Here is a 17,325-nt window from a genome sequence, read left to right as displayed (position 1 = left end):
CAGACTCTTGTACGTTTGGTCCAAGGTTACCCTTGGCAGTTACCAAGGAGAGCAGATCTCCTCTCTCAAGAGGAGGGCCAAATCTGGCACCCAAGTCCAGAGACACTTCAACTATGGGTATGGCCCTTGCTCAGTCCCTCTCTGAAAACTTAGAAGAAGCTGTATTAAGGACAATAAGTAGTTCTAAGGCACCGTCTACATGGAGTAAATATTGTAGCAAGTGGCGAATATTCTCAAGATGGTGTCAAGACCAACAACTAGATCTGGCCAAACGTGACACCAGTTTGGTTCTTCCTTTTCTTCAAACATTGATTCTGGGAAATCAGTCAATACCATAAAAGTCTACATTGCAGCCAGTGGATGGTGCAAATATTGGCTAACACCCTTTGGTGTCTCAATTTCTCAAGGGTGCAAAATGCCTGCGACCAGGGAGAATTATGAGATCACCTGCTTGGGACCTTTCTATTGACTTACACTCACTGGCCAAAGCACCTTTTGAACCTTTGGAGCAAGCAGATCTCAAGTTATTGACATGGAAAACAGTGTTCCTACTGGCGATATGTTCAGCCAAGAGAGTTGGTGAATTGCACTCTTTATCAGTCAGTGAAGACTTCTTGAGATGGAAGGCGAAAAAACAGGGGTTTTTCTCTGGCCAAACCCATCATTCCTACCCAAGATCCTTAAGCCTAGCACAATAAATCAGGTAATTGAGCTTGATGCTGTCCGTCCAGATCCCCTTTGTTCAGGTGAAGAGTTGGATCATTGTTCTCTATGTCCTATTAGAGCATTGCACACATATACCGAGCAAACTCATCAATTATGACAGTCACACACACATCTATTTGTATGTTTTGACAAGAAGTGTGCAGGCAAACCTGTGTCTAAGCAACAGTTAATTCATTTGATAGTGGATACCATTTCACAAGCTTATGTCAACCAAAATCTACATATCCCTGGTGATCTGGTTGCTCACCTTACCAGGAGCGTGGCCACTTCCTGGGCGGCACTGAAGGGGGTAGCACTCTCAGACATCTGTGCCGCAGCCTCTTGGAGCAGCTCATGCACGTTTACGAGATTTTATAGGATTAATGCTAAATCCTTTTGGGTCTGCTGTTTTATCTGCCGCTAATTAAACAGGGGGTGGGGGTGGAAATATACTAGTCCCTCGTGACCCTGGTGGTATAAGTCATCCAAGGTAAGACCGTGGTGACGGTCTGAGTGAGGTCGAAATAGATCGTAAGTTATGACTATAATTATGGATCTATGAGACCGAACGATGACCGTCACCATCCCTTGTCACTCAGGACGAACTGGGGTGTTCCAGGCAAGAGGAAGTGGTGGGTTCACCTGGATGTTATATAGCCAACCCCTAAGGTCAGTCACCTGACATTGTTGATATTAGGTTTCGAGGATAGGCGGAGGAATGGTGTCATTCAAGGTAAGACCGTGGTGACGATCATCGTTCGGTCTCATAGATCCATAGTTATAGTCATAACTTACGTTTTTTTGCAGGTGAAGAAAACTGCACCAGTCTTACTATACACATTTCTCTCACTGTGGTCCGGATTTAAAGCCAACTAAACTGCAATAGTATGTTTGCTCTGCCTTCACAGAGGATTGAAAGGATGGTTATTTCATGTTGTTTCTGAGCAATAATAAAGGAGAGTTTTATATTGAGTTTACATCTCATATTCTTACTTGCTGAGGTATTTGTATCTCCTCAAATGAACAGACTTTTTAAAAAGTGTATTTGCCTGCTGTTCTTCCCCGCGAGGGTTTCTGTTCTTGTAATTTACATTCTCCACTCCACAGCATTTCCTCTCCCCTGTCTTCCTTCTTCCTTTCTTTTCCTCTAATGACTAATTGTACTCCTGCGCTGTTCATTGGTCTACAGGGGGATGGGACCGAGTCAGGAGCCATCTGTCAAACATTCTGGAGAACACAAGAGCTTGAAAAGAATATCACCATTCAAGCATAGATTCATTAAGGGTGTCATATGATGATGAATCCAATTTTTCTCGATCTTTTGAGATAAAAGAGTTTTTTTGTGTTATAAAAACACTAACTCCCTCACAAACCTTGGGAAATGAGTACAACTCTTTTAAACTTCAAAGATATTCAATTTATGATCCCTTCTGTTTTCCAAACTGCAAAACTTTCTTCTGTAGAATGCATACACAAATTTGAATTTGTTTTTGCTTTGGGCCACACTGACTTTGAATATATGGATAAAAAAAGGACTTTAAATTTTCTTTAAAATATCTAGATAACACATAGCCTTATAAGAAAATCTCTTTTAAGTGCTCATTCTGTGTGTTGCATTGGAGTTAGTTAATTATCTTGAATATTCCAGTTTGATATGAAGACCAAGAAAAGTCAACAAAGAAACAGTGGACAGTAGATTAACAGAAGTGTTTTGTTTTCTTTTGTTATTTGCTTGAGAGAAAACAAAGCCATTTTAATTAAGAGTTAAAAAGTCTGTTAATAGTAATATACAATTCCAACTTTAATGTACTCATAAATAAATTAAACAAGAAACAAAGTTTTACGCATTACAAACAGAGACTCATTCTCAATATTTTGGCAAAGCACTGTAGTTTCCCTTCACATAACAGCTTTAATGAATTCACATAAAATCACGCCCTTTCTCCCTCAAACATAGTTTTAGATACAACACTGAAAACATTAATTATTTTGTTATTGTTGTTGTGAAGATAATGATAAAGTACTCTATGCAGCGCATACATTTTTTTTACCCAAAGTATAAATTTGTCTCAGTACAGAACATATCTCAAGACAACAATAGTGTCATAAAGCTAAGTAAAGAACACTTGGCTTTGAAAAAAAAAAAAGTAATTTAAAACAGTAATTTATCAAATAGCAGTACATACAAAACCAAACACAATTCATTTTGTAAATATTTCAATGTTTGTACTTAAAGAGAAATGCAATATTAGTAGACAAATACCCACACATAGAAAAGACATGCTTTAAGACTGGAGTATCACAAGAGAGCACATGTGACACCGGGACTCTCGCACGACACAAGCACTCTGATGTACATGCTATGATGGACTATGCATATCCGATATTCAAGGTCATTTTGTTTTTGCGAGGGTGTTTTGGGGAAGTGGAGACTGATTTAAGATCAAATAAAAGTAAACAAGTGTGGAAAGTTTAGCCAACAAGGAAAATTATGCTATCAGTTTTTTTCTTTTCCTCATACAATACAAGGTTAATGGGGTTTATTGATATTGTTGTCTCCAGTAACATTAAGTGTATTGTGTTTTAAACTAAAGAAAGAAAATCGTCCAGATTTTGAATGACACAAAGAGTTAACTATCATTTTAAGTGTGTTTCACATCTACTGTTATTTGATCATAAATCAGTCACATTGCTTTAGGCTTATTCCACAAGAGATGGTCCTTCCTGGTCCACATAAACAGATTTACTTGCACGATATGTTCTCGTATGGTATTATTCTTCAAGGTTAATGGCTGGCTACTGAGCATTAGATGGAGATTCACCACCATAATCCTCTGTAGTTGTTAATTTTTTTTTTTGAAAAACCCATTAGTTTGATGCAACTTTGACTGATAAATATGTTTACCTCAAGGGAGATCAATCACTGCTCTGCTCTCCACAAAGCAAAAGCTTACATTAATGTGACTCAAAAATCTCAGGGGCAATATAAGGTTCTTAATTAAGGATTGTCCTTGAATTAGGGTTCATTAACCCTGTGTGGCCAGATATAAGGAGAGAGATGAGAGTGACCTTATAAAGTAATTACAATCCACGGATCCCTGTCTCCACCCACCCTAGAGCACTGACACCAGACAACATAATGACAGAAAGACAATGACTCTAAGACATTGCCTAGCAACAAGAAGCACTAAAAATACATCACTCTGTGCTTTTTTTAATCTGGTATCATTGGAATGTATAAATACACATATGTCAGTATAAATGCGAACTATATGTATCTGTTTCGCCCACTTTCGCGTCACACATTGTATAAGAAAGTGAGCGGAGCACTTGCAACATTTCCATAGATAGCTGACTGTAGATTTTTATGTTTGATCAATTATGAAAATGAAGGGCTGTAGCAGGCCAGCCTCTTTTAAGCCAATGGTGTCGTCATAACAGATAACTCCCTTCTAAAATGGTGCATTTGGCCATTGGCGTTATTATAAATCAGGTAATGGGACTATGTGTTCCCTCTTACCATTTTTCAGAAAGCTCTTTAAAATGACTTTTATCTCATGCATTAAAAAGTTTGAAGGACTGGTGTGCTGAGGCCCCTAATAGTGAGAATTTCCTACAGCTATAACTTTTCATTTCCTATAGCATGTGTCCCAGGTTGGGCTAAGCAGATGGCTGATAGCTGGGAAATTGGGGACACATTACACCCTTGTAAACAATTATGTAATATCTGCAAACTGAAACCCGTAATCACTGTATCGCTTAGCAAAGAAGAGAATGGGATAGAGAGCTGGGCTAACTAAGCAAGTTTAACTTCTGGCTAACTGGAAATGAACCAAGTCTTATTAGTTAAGGAGCAGATGGAGGACACTGATTAAAGAGAGCAAACTAAAAAATTGAACTTGAAACCAACCCATTATACATTAACCATGCACATAAACGCAAATTAGGTGGCGTCGATGCTATCAGGAGAGGTATAAGTGCTTGAATAATTGGATATGCTCAGGATTTATGTGGTGAAAATGAGGGAATCACATTTCACGGGTAAATTATACATGTTGCGCATGAACGAAACTCATCATTTTCACCATCTTGTCAGTGTAAACTCAGTGACAGACCTACTGTATGGCCTAGAGACCTTGTACTGTTGATATCAAGGCACCCATGTTGTGTTCAAACACAACCACATGACTCAATGACACAATGCCTTCAGTAGTGAATAAAGCTAAAAGCTTGACACAGTGAAGCTGAAGAACATGGCCTAGTACAGCAAGACAGTCACTGCATGTTTTAGGACCAACAAATGTACTACGTGAAAGCTGCAGCCATTTGTAAATTCATGGATGTTGGGAGAGTATCAAGAAGCTCAAAGGATGGGAGCCTGAAACTCCTGAGCCTGGCAGTGACAGACACAAAATTCACTGTGCTTGAGTTTAGCACACTTTCATACTTAACATACACTCATAGTCAAATACAAACACTTTGAACACTGTTCAACAGATTGGCACACATGACTCATATGTTTCATCAAATCTGTTGCACTCGCCCATTTGAATACATGCTTTCACTCTTACACACACACGGCCTGCAGTATTTCCCCACATAATACATAGTTCATAATAATAAATATCAATAAATATCACATGAATAAACACCAATACCTTGGTTCTTATGTCACCGTTAAACTATTTCTTTTGGTCTCAATTCAACTTCTATCACTAATGTTTTTCCATGCAAATTATGTATCTCTTCAGGTTTTGTTAACTTTCAACAAAAATCTTTCTTTCCTTCTTACAATCCTTCTGTTGACTTCATAATTAACTTTCAGTAGCATGGTAAAAATAAATGAATAAATAATAAAAAACACAAGAGCATTTTTAAAAGATTCACAATACTAGCAAATAGTAGATCTGAAGAGGGTGTGGTGAAGAAAATGTTGGGGGGCAGGGCCACAAATTAAGAAAGTGTAGCATAAGTAGAGTTGTGGGTGGGGTCGGAATTGAAATGGTTGTGGTTGTTGGTAGTGAAAGTGACAATGTTGGGGTCAGCAGGGAAAATATGTGATATACTGTAAATTAATACAGGGGTGGAGTCAGATTAGAAGAGGTGTGGCACAGGTAGGGTTGTGGTGGGGTCAGACGTGAAGAGGGCTTTGTTTCTTGTGAATTGGTGTCATATGTAAATGTGGTATCAAAATAATGGTGTGGCATAAATAGTGTAATGGGTGGAGTCAGAAGTGAAAAAGGTGTGGTGTATGTAGTGATGGGGCGGGGTCACTATAGTAGTATAATGGCACTTTTCCACTGCATGGTACAGCACGGTGTAGTTTGGTACAGTCCACTTTTGGGGGGTTTTCCACTGGGTACAGTACCTGGTACATGGTACTTTTTTTAGGACCACCTCGGTTACCGTTACCAAAATGTGACGTGTAAACTCTGCTGATCACTGATTGGCCGGAGAGAATAGTCACTACCTGCATCACTGAACTTGTGATACAAACGCAACAGAACCACTAAAACGCATCTGTTTTGAACAAGCACACCTTTTTAACAACCCAAAAATGGTTGTTACGTTGTCTGTTGAGGAAGTACAGACGTTCTTCTCATTGATAGCAGAGGAGCAGATCCAGTGAGAGCTTGAGGGGGCAATGCAAAATGTTTTTCACGAGTTGCTGTAGTAGAGGCGGCACAACTATAACGACATGTGAATAACTCCGCCCACTCTAAAGCGATACTAAATTGCAGTGGAAACACAAACTGAGCTGAGTCGAGCCGTGCCATGCCATACTGAGTAATACCAAGCCGAGTTGTACCACGCACTGGAAAAGCGCAATAAGGATATAAGTAGTACTAGGCAGGGCCTGCAATGACATTGAGGTAAGATTAATAGTGAGGAAGTTGTTGTATAATTATTGAGGGTGAGGTCAGAGTAGAAGAAGGTCTGGTGTAGGTAGCACTGGGGCATGTTCAGGACGATGAAGATGTTTAAGTAGAATTTGGCCAGGGTTATGGGCAAAGGTCATATTAGGGGCGTAATCAGTTTGAGAAGCTCAGCCCTCATCGGATCACTTGAGCTGAAGTTATAGTTGTGAAAAATGAACAGCGCTAGTGTGGCACAAATGTCTGCAGGGAGCTTTAGTAACAGGCAAGAGAAGACAAATGAAACAGAGTGCTCATGTCTTGAGGGTAGATAGAGGTGTGAAACATGCCCAAATCTCTGCAGTGGGAATGAGTCTATTGACAGCGACTTGGAGGGAAAAGAGAATAATAGAAGAGGGGTTTCTGAGAGAATATCAAAGTGAGGCATAAAGGACCATCCTTGGAAAAAACAGCACTGAAGCAAAAAAAAAAAAACTGCTGAGGGGGCTCTCCGGAGAGTATTCTGGAGAGAGTTGCTGTGTCTGAATATCCAGGGGGTAGAGAGATTCATCTATAAAGAGAAGCTGTGCATGAAACAACAGAGCCTCTATCATCCTCAACTGACACTTATCTAGATATTCACGCCAGTGTTAGCGAAAGGATGCAAGTTCAATTTCTACAGCAATAATAATCAGTAAGAACAGATGTAAACACTCATTTTAGACTTCTCATATACACAAAAGCAGAGAGGAAGAATGATGGAAGGTTTTACAGCATAGAGTACATCTCTCTAAGGAACTTTCTCAGAAGCCAGGCACGTGGCAGTAAGCCTCCAGTGAAGCCAGGAGGATGTAGATGAGCCACATCATGAGGAAGAGGAACACGGTGAGCAGCTTGGCGGTTCGCGGGCCCCCCAGCTCACCCCCGGACACAGAGGGCCGGCGGCGGTACAGCAGTATCAGAACACACAGCAGTGCCATGATGGTGAAGAGGGTGACGGAAAATGCCAGCGACCCCGGCGGGACCTGGAATTTTTTGCCCTGACTGTGCCAGTACACAGCAGCGATGGTCCACGCCACTCCAATACCCAGGAAGACATTAACTGCATTACTACCTGTCACATTTCCAATGGATGCATCAGCGTATTGGTCCTGGATGGCTGCCACCTTGCTGGCAAAGGTATCTGTGGAGGGCAAAAGAAAAGAAAAGATGAAAGAAGAATGGTGAGAACTGGAAGAGCCCCAGAGGAACATTTTAATGAAAGACATTGCTCATAGCTCAGGACAGTGTTTTCCAAACCTGTTCCCGGAAGCACATCAACAGTACACATTTCGAAGTCTTCCTAATATAACACACCTGATTCAACACATTAGCAGAAACCTGAAAAGGATGGGGCGGATACGGATAATGCATCCAATAACAGGGTTGGGAAACAATGGCTCGTAAGACTATTAGAAGGTATCAGTTATGTTTAATCTACAATGTTTCTTCTAAAAGTCCATATGAAAAAGAAAAGCTGAAACAAATGAAATAACAGTTGATATACAATAAAGGGTGTAGAAATACATAATAAAATGAATGTTGTAAGCAATTCAGTTTTGGAAGAACTTGATAAGAAATGATTAAGTTCAAATTAAAATATCGATTGTAGACTTTGGAGTCTTGGAAATCTGAGCACAGCTTATGATCACTGTGATCTCTTGTGAATCCCTAGATGAGAGAAATATGAGATTCTAAGAGACAAATATGAGATTCTCCTCAGAAGAAATATCTGGCAATAGGGATGGGTGATAGGCAGGGTAAAGCAATAAACCAGTAAAATAAATTTAAAATAAATAAATAATAATAATGTTGAGTTATAAATCTGAGTTTTCAGTCTGATTTGAATGTGATGTGATAAAAGACAGCAGAAAAGCAATGACAAGAAAAACACATCTTTCTATTGTGTGCACGCAAAAATATCACAGTGCAACCAGTGAGGTTTGAATAACAACAAATGAGTTTTATGGATTGATTCTTTTAATGAATCATTCACAAAGACTCAAGCACTTATCAGTTTGATGAATGCTTTGCTAAATGAACTCACTGAATTTATCAGAGTGGTTACTGAATCAGCATCTATACAGGTAAAATACTTCCAAAAAGATTTGTGAAAGTGTGAGAAGTATTGCAAATATTGTTTTCCTATGCTTCTAACTTAATTTGTACTTTTAATCTTTTTTGACACTATTTTACCTTTAAAAAACACAACATCAAATTTGTGACTACAAAGTAGCCAGAAATTATTTAATATTTTTAATCACTTTTCCATAACAATGCGTATATTACTATATACACATTATAAACTACACATTATAACATATGATTAGCAAATAGAATGTATAAGAATACTGAAAATAAATTAGTACTTGTCCAACACTTCGCTGAACAGACAGAAATGCAAGCACCGTTTGCACTCTATTTTATCTTACTGATGTCTTGAAGAAAAGTGGATCTTTTCATTATGTATGTTGGAGCTTGAAGATGGGTTGACACATAGAGCTTGGGTATGTGCAGAATCAGTCCATCCACTCTAATGCAGCTAATGCCAAGACAAACACTCAGATCTCTTGCAAATCATGGTCTGCTAAATAGTCCACATCATTAAACACAGTCTAAGTGAGCTACAGCATTTACACATCCACAAGAAAGCTGACTGGGGCCATCATAGAATGATAAAGTAGAAACCATGTTGAAAGCAGCTGCTGCATTAAAACAGTACAGTATGTAATACATCAATATTTGATAGAATAATTTATTCTATTGGGTTAATTGTAGCATTCCGGGTTTATTTTTTTGATAATGACCAGATGACTACAATATCCTTTACTAATTAGCTACAGTACATGCAATGGCATCTGACACACAAATAAACACTCACCAGGCACAGATGTGCCCAAAGCCACAAACACCACAGCTGTGACAGAGTCCTTCAGGCCTACTGTACAACCAAAGTGAGAGGCCAAATCTCCAGTAACAGCGGTCAGGACCCCGATGAGCGTGATGGAGACAATGAAGCAGGCCCAGCCATTCCAGTACTCCGTGGGTGGAACGAAGGCAAACAGAACCTTCCAGAAAACTGTCAGGAAGTGCATGATGTAATCAAAGCACGAGGGCAAGCGCTCTTCCCCGCTCTCCTCTTCATCGTCATCACCTAGGGGTAAACAAAAGGTACAATATACAGAAGGGTTTGCTTGGTTATGAACATTTTATCATTAAGTACTCACCATCATGTCGTTCCAAACCCGTAAGACCTTTGTTCATATTTGGAACACAAATTAAGATATTTCTGATGGAATCCGAGAGTGTTCTGACCCTGCATAGACAGCAATGCAGCTGAAATGTTCATACATTGAATAAACAGTCCATGTGACATCAGTGGTTCAACCTTAATTTTATGAAGCTACAAGAACACTTTCTGTGTACAAAAAAAAAAATACTTTATTGAACAATTTCTTCTCTTCTGTGTCAGTCTTCACTGCGTGTATATGGGAGTACAATGACTTATGGACTATTTTAACGATGTCCTTACTACATTCCTGGGCCCATTTCAGTGGCATGGCAGGGTCAGAAAGCGCTCAGATTTCATCAAATATCCCTTAATTTGTGTTCCAAAGATCATGGTCGTAGGGGTTTGGAATGAGATGACGTTGGGTAATTAAAGAATTCTCTTTTTTGGATAAACTAAACCTTCAAGTTCACAACTATTTAATTTGATTACCCATTTACTTTTTGGAAACATGCATATAAATATAAATAAAAAATACTGTATATACATACTGTTTATAACACAAGAAAAAAACGAGAGTATCATTGCAAAATCGAATATGACGCAATAATTTTCCCCCTCGATTTTCTTGTTTTCTTAATCGTTGGAAGGCAAATTAAAAAATTTTTGATTAATTGCTCAGCCTTAATATACAGTCGGCAGTAAGGTATAGTAATTATAAAAAATCTATTCAATTCAAATTAATTCAGTTAAATTGATTTTCATTTAATTCTATTAGTACAATTAAATGTTTTACATAAGTTTCAGGTTTTGAAGAACAATTTGTCTTGCTCCACATAATTGTACGCTGACAAATAACTGGTTAAGGACTTTATAACAATTTTAATTAAAACATTTCTGGTAGGTTTCACAAATAATTGCAAAGAAACAGCAAAAAACACATTGAATTAAATATGACATTTTTAAACAGGAAGACTGAAATAGTATTTTAACTTTTCTTTAAAAAGTTTTGTGTTTTTCCTTCTTGGCTAAGATTGTGTCATGTAGCACAGAAGGATTTCACATTCAGTGTGGACAGACAAACTGGTTGTTGCTGGAAACCTGTCACATCTTGCCTTATTGCATGATTTTATATGATTTTTTTATTTCAGTTGTGTGGTCCACTTCTCTCTGAGCATGTGTGAACACAGTATGGCAGAGAGACACTGACCTGCACTGACAGTGACAGCGCTGACAAACTGTTCTCTCCAGCTGCTGCTGCCCACCACCAGCGCCAGGTTGGTCTTCTTTATGAGCTTGTCAACGGTATTCTGAAAACACACACAAATATATATAGAAGATCAATCAAACCTAAACCCACAAAACTATGTCCTCGTAGTAGACAAGATTTAATATGACTCAGTGTCCTAGCCCAGTGAGCACAAAGGTCTCAGCTAAACTCATTTCTGAGAGGCAGTGGGCGTCTGTGCACAACCCTGTCAGAATTTCACTTTCTCCAATGTCATCCCGTCCTAGCCGTTTGCTTGGTTGCAGTAAGAGCGCTGCGGATAATCGTGGAGGGAGTAACACAATATTTCTACATCAAATATCTTCTAAATCCCAGAGCTGCCTGACCCCGGTGACCTCCAGTATTGAGACTGATACCATGTGAACAATTGAATGTGAGAGACCGAGCTTGTAAGACCACTTCATGAAATTGTATTGTATTGTTCTTCGTGATTCACAGGACTTACCTTAAACTCGTACGATTCCTCTATCACCACTTCCAGTTTGGTGTGCTCTCCCAGACTCGGGCACCCCATTTTGGCCACCTCCTCTTCCTCTGCCCCCACTGCCGGTTTGTTATCATTGGAGTCTCCTGTCAAAGGAAGACACACACACAAAAAAAAACCTTCTGAGCCGTAGTTTGTAAGTGTATTACAGAGCTGGAATGGTAGAACTCAATTTACAAGGAATTTCACTAAGAATGAATTGTGCCCAGTGGTAGCGCTGTTTATTTGCATGCATGGTCTGCACTTGTTGTTGCACCCAATTCACTAAAGGAATTTTGCAAATCAAGTACCTGAAAATGCAGCCAAAAATGTGTGTTGAACACAATTTGCATGATCATTTTCTGTCTTGCATGCCGTTTTTGATTTCTAGTTTGATAAAAATGCAACAGAGTACAGCAATCTGGCAGACTTTGTTGTGACTGGGTAGCATATTTACAAAAATAAATCATTAACTTTTATATTTTCATTGTACTAAAGCCAAAGCAAGCTGTATAAATGTTTCATAGGAGAAAGCAGATCTGAACAATATTCAGATTTGGTTTTTATTTCTCAGTGTTATGAACTTGGCAGTGGTTATTTGCACTAAGTGTATAGAGAGATAGAGGCTATTTGTAGCAAGTGCAAATAATGGATTCTGTTTACACTTAGGGAAAATAGCAGGATTTCTGCTATTTTTACTACTTATTGCAAATAGTAGTAATTATCTGCACCTCAATTGTAGTGCGTTATAAAACAGTATACAATGATAACATATTGACTGCAAATTACAAAAGAATGCAAAATGTGGAATCGAATAAGATTTTGATAGTTTCAACAAAAACACCAATGCTCTCAATAGATACAAAAATAAATACCTTAAAATGAAAATGATACAACATGTTTATTTAGTAATTTCAATTTGTTAAAATTTACATTTTAATTAATTAAAAGTATTATATATATATATATATATATATATATATATATATATATATATATATATATATATATATATATATAATTAAATATCTATTTTCCCATTATATTTACCATCTAGAAAATTTTTGTGGCCAAAGTGCAATTTGAAAACCCCTGATTATGAATGATTCGGGAACAAGTAGCAGGTTTTTGTTTTAGGTAGGTTTCTGAAATACTGTATATATATATATATATATATATATATATATATATATATATATATATACATACACATACATACAAGAAGTGAGTATGGAAAGTATTCAGACCCCCATAAATTTTTCACTCTTTGTTATATGTTGCAACCATTCATAAAATAATTTATGTTGATTTTCTTTTTCCTCATTAGTGTACACACAGCACCCCATATTGACAGAAAAACATAGATTTGTTGACATTTTTGCAGATTTATTAAAAAAGAAAAACTGAAATATCACATGGTCCAAAGTAATCAGACCCTTTGCTCAGTATTTAGTAGAAGCACCCTTTTGATCTAATACAGCCATGAGTCATTTTGGGAAAGATGCAACAAGTTTTTCACACCCGGATTTGGGGATCCTCTGCCATTCCTCTTGCAGATCCTCTCCAGGTCTGTCAGGTTGGATGGTAAACGTGGGTGGACAGCCATTTTCAGGTCTCTCCAGAGATGCTCAATTGGGTTTAAGTCAGGGCTCAGGCTGGGCCATTCAAGAACAGTCACGGAGTTGTTGTGAAACCACTCCTTCGTTATTTAAGCTGTGTACTTAGGGTCATTGTCTTGTTGGAAGGTGAACCTTCGGTCCTGAGCACTCTGGAGAAGGTTTTCGTCCAGGATATCCCTGTACTTGACCGCATTCATCTTTCCCTCGATTGCAACCAGTCGTCCTGGCCCTGCAGCTGAAAAACTCCCCCACAGCATGATGCTGCCAGTATCCAAAAAGTTCTATCTTGGGTCTCATCAGAACAGAGAATCCTTCAGGTGTTTTTTGCAAACTCCATGCAGGCTTTCATGTGTTTTGCACTTCCGTCGGGCCACTCTGCCATAAAGCCCCGACTGTTGGAGGAGTGCAGTGATGGTTGACTTTCTACAACTTTCTACCATCTCCTTACTGTATCTCTGGAGTAATCTTTGGGTTCTTCTTTACCTCTCCACCAAGGCTATTCTCCCCTGATAGCTCAGTTTGGCCGGACGGCCAGCTCTAGAAAGGGTTCTGGTCATCCCAAATGTCTTCCTTTTAAGGATTATAAAGGCCACTGTGCTCTTAGGAACCTTATGTGCAGCAGACATTTTTTTGTAACCTTGGCCAGATCTGTGCCTTGCCACAATTCTGTCTCTGAGCTCTTCAGGCAGTTCCTTTGACCTCATGATTCTCATTTGCTCTCACATGCTCTGTGAGCTGTAAGGTCTTATACAGACAGGTGTGTGGCTTTCCTAATCAAGTCCAATCAGTTTAATCAAACACAGCTGGACTCAAATGAAGGTGTAGAATCATCTGAAGGATGATCAGAAGAAATGGACAGTACCTGAGTTAAATACATGAGTGTCACAGCAAAGGGTCTGAATACTTAGGAACATGTGATATTTCAGTTTTAATTTTTTAATAAATCTGCAAAAACGTCAACAATTCTGTGTTTTTCTGTCAATATGGTGTGCTGTGTGCAATTTAACAAAGAGTGAAAAATTTAAGGGGGTCTGAATACTTTCTGTACCCTCTGTGTGTGTGTGTGTGTGTGTGTGTGTGTATATATATATATATATATATATATATATAAATGATATATATATATATATATATATATATATATATATATATATATATATATATAAATGCATTATAACTCGTTAGTGAATTCATCCTTTTGTGTTTATTATTATCCACTGTAGTCTATCATATTCTATAGCAACACTACACATAAGCAGGAAATGAACCTCTTTGTGTGTCCTAGAAAAGCATTAAAGAGAGCGACTGAAAGACAAAAATCATCAAAAAATGCTTATGTTAATGGCATCAACATTCTTAATTGGATTCTGTAACAGTATGACACTTTGAAGAGCATGGGGATGAACATTGAATTAGAGCAGTTAGTACATAATTAATGTGCAGAAGTGGCCTAGAGACATTGCTTCAACATGGCTGCTTGCACTGTGCCCAGTTACTGTCTGTTCTTGCTCTCCCATTATAAAAAGTCACCCATTATAAGACCTCCACCTATAAAGTGGAAGCTTTTAATACAGTATTAAACAGAGACCCACTCTGTATTCTAATACAAAGCCACCGAGCACTGCAGATGGTGTATGGATGTCACACAGAAATCCACTGACCGTGTTTCTGCCCGATCTCCAGCAGCACCGGCTCCCCCAGGTGGATGGTGAAGGTTTTGTTCTTCTCATACTCCTCATCGTCAATGATCTTCACCTCCAGCATTTTCCTGTGGTGGACAAAGACATCAAACTTAAATGCAGTATGTTTTCAAAGAGCGTGTTATGCATTATGTGGAAGTTGACAGTGGCAGGAATATCTAAGTAGACCATAAAGAAACACTGGGATACCTTATGCAGCATTTACCACTGAGAAAGACTTGAAGAAAGAGTCGAAACACGAGCAGAATGGTTTTCTGGGTAAATCATTCATAAAACCATTCTTATGCAGATTGTCATCTTCAGTGGACTGCAACAATTGATGTAGGAATGGATTTATGAAGGATGTACACTGAAATAAATGTAGCTTGTTTTTATGCATAAGCCCTAAGGAGTGTATGTAACATCCATAATATTCACTGAACGTACAGTTATTAAAAAATAATGGGTTACCTTAGGATATCTGAATTTCCTCTTTGAAAACTTTATGTAGAGGGGGTTTTGTTCATTGCTGATTCCCTCCGAGAGTTAGAAACACGCAGCAGCTCTGATTTTAAGTGACGGGGCTGTGGTACAATGTTTTCGTGCTTAGGGAGCAGGTTAGCCATGGCTAATCACCATTTGTCATTATTAGCACACACAACACACTGGTCATGGTTGATAAACACTGTCTACTACAGAAAAGCTGTACAACAGCAACAAGGGAGAGAGTCGGGGGAGAGAGAATTGAATTAATTTAGCAAAAAAGACCGTGGCACTCCATAACCACAGTATACAATTATGTGGTAACATTTATTTTAGCTTGTATTCTATTCTTTTTTTTGTGCATGTTATGAATGTCATTAAAAAATCTGTAGTTCTAGTTATTTAAGCCTTTCTTCAGTGGTGCTGAAATGTGCAATAATGATAATTATGATACAAAACACCTGTCCTGTTTATTATCTCATAAAGGCAACTATAATATGATCAGGCACTACATCTAGTGGAAATATGGTACTTTAATATATTTGCAAAACATTTTAATAAAAAATGAGTCCCTGATCATTTCCTTTTGAAATTATCCTTTCCTAAATGGACATTCTCACGAATATGTCTCTCCCTGTTAGACATTAGGCATATGTGACTCCACACTTTCATCAAATGTTTGTCAAGAAATATGCATTACACATATACAATATACATTTACAATTTTTGTGCTCTTTCACAGGCATCTCAGCAACGTGCGTGCACTTTCTGAGCAGATGTGTAGAGATAACACGAATAAATGAATGAAGTGTTATGCACTAAGTCACTGTTTTATGATATGTATTTATGCTTTGCCCATATACAGTATGTTACACAATTGTGTTGATAAAGACTGATAATGCATTCAGATTCTGTGTTAAACTTTATTTTACATTACTGTGCAGATTAAGTGCAAAAAAAAAAAAACACACACAAAACATTTTGTGTCTAATCCTGGATATGATGCATACAGGAAGAGAAGTGAACTGATCTGAAGACTCATGTGTATAGAACACGGCTCATAAATAATGAAGAGAAAAAGAGACAACATTTAATTTTCAAAAATTAAACAGTACACAAATTGGTTTGCATGCTCAGGTACATCTGCATCTGCTGTGTAAACAGTTTCCGCTGCTGTTTTGTATTGTAATCCCTCTATTACATGTTAGCACTAATCTTCTCTTTTACCACCTCTCTTTGCTTTGTAGCCTTCACTTGCCAGACGTGTGTGTAATTAAATTCATTAGGACTTGTTCTTTATTAATTAGCCCACCGTGCTTATCCTACATGATTGTAGCTCATGCTTTCAGTCCCATCCCCCCTTTAACCATTTTTCTCTTTTTACACATTGCCTTCAATCCATCCATCCATCTACTTATCTATCCTATAAATAGATAAACTGTAAATTTATAGCTATAGCTATAGCTATATATATATATATATATATATATATATATATATATATATATATATATATATATATATATATATATATATATTAGTGCTGTCAATCGATTAAAAAAAATTAACTAATTAATCGCACAATTTTTTTAAATTAATCGCGATTAATCGCAATTAAAAGACTGAAACTTTTTGGATATGTAAATGTAAAATGTAAATAATTAATGTAAACTCAAGACAAAGAAACTATTTAAATTCAAAATATGATTGTTTATTGGAATTTTTGTTTAACTTGTAACACAGATTTTCTCATGTAAACAACATACCTGCAAGAAACCATCAATATCCTCCAAATTAACTGTTGGCTTGAAAGCCATATTTATTACAGAAATAAAAACACAGGCATGTAAGTACCATTTGAATTTCAAAACAATCAATGCCAATAAAAAACAAAAATTATTTCCATGTTGAATTCTAAGTGGACTGCAAAAAAATTCCAAAGTATAGTCATTGCCAGTGCTTTAA

At 37.7% G+C, this 17,325-nt stretch overlaps 1 protein-coding gene across 1 annotated transcript; it reads right to left on the bottom strand.

The window, feature by feature from the left end:
• Positions 1-2,481: 2,481 nt before the first annotated feature.
• On the bottom strand, positions 2,482-16,778 carry LOC127985380 (sodium/calcium exchanger 1-like). The gene is made up of 5 exons (XM_052587378.1): positions 14,860-16,778; positions 11,562-11,686; positions 11,039-11,138; positions 9,481-9,753; positions 2,482-7,743 (listed from the first exon to the last, which is right to left on the bottom strand). The coding sequence occupies exons 1-5, from the start codon at positions 14,960-14,962 to the stop codon at positions 7,364-7,366; spliced, it is 981 nt and encodes a 326-aa protein (XP_052443338.1). The 5' UTR covers positions 14,963-16,778; the 3' UTR covers positions 2,482-7,363.
• Positions 16,779-17,325: the final 547 nt, after the last annotated feature.

This window comes from Carassius gibelio, chromosome B21, assembly GCF_023724105.1.
Source record: "Carassius gibelio isolate Cgi1373 ecotype wild population from Czech Republic chromosome B21, carGib1.2-hapl.c, whole genome shotgun sequence".
Classification (NCBI taxonomy): domain Eukaryota; kingdom Metazoa; phylum Chordata; class Actinopteri; order Cypriniformes; family Cyprinidae; genus Carassius; species Carassius gibelio.
Note: the sequence above shows the minus strand (reverse complement) of the source record. Positions and strands in the feature narration are given on the sequence as shown.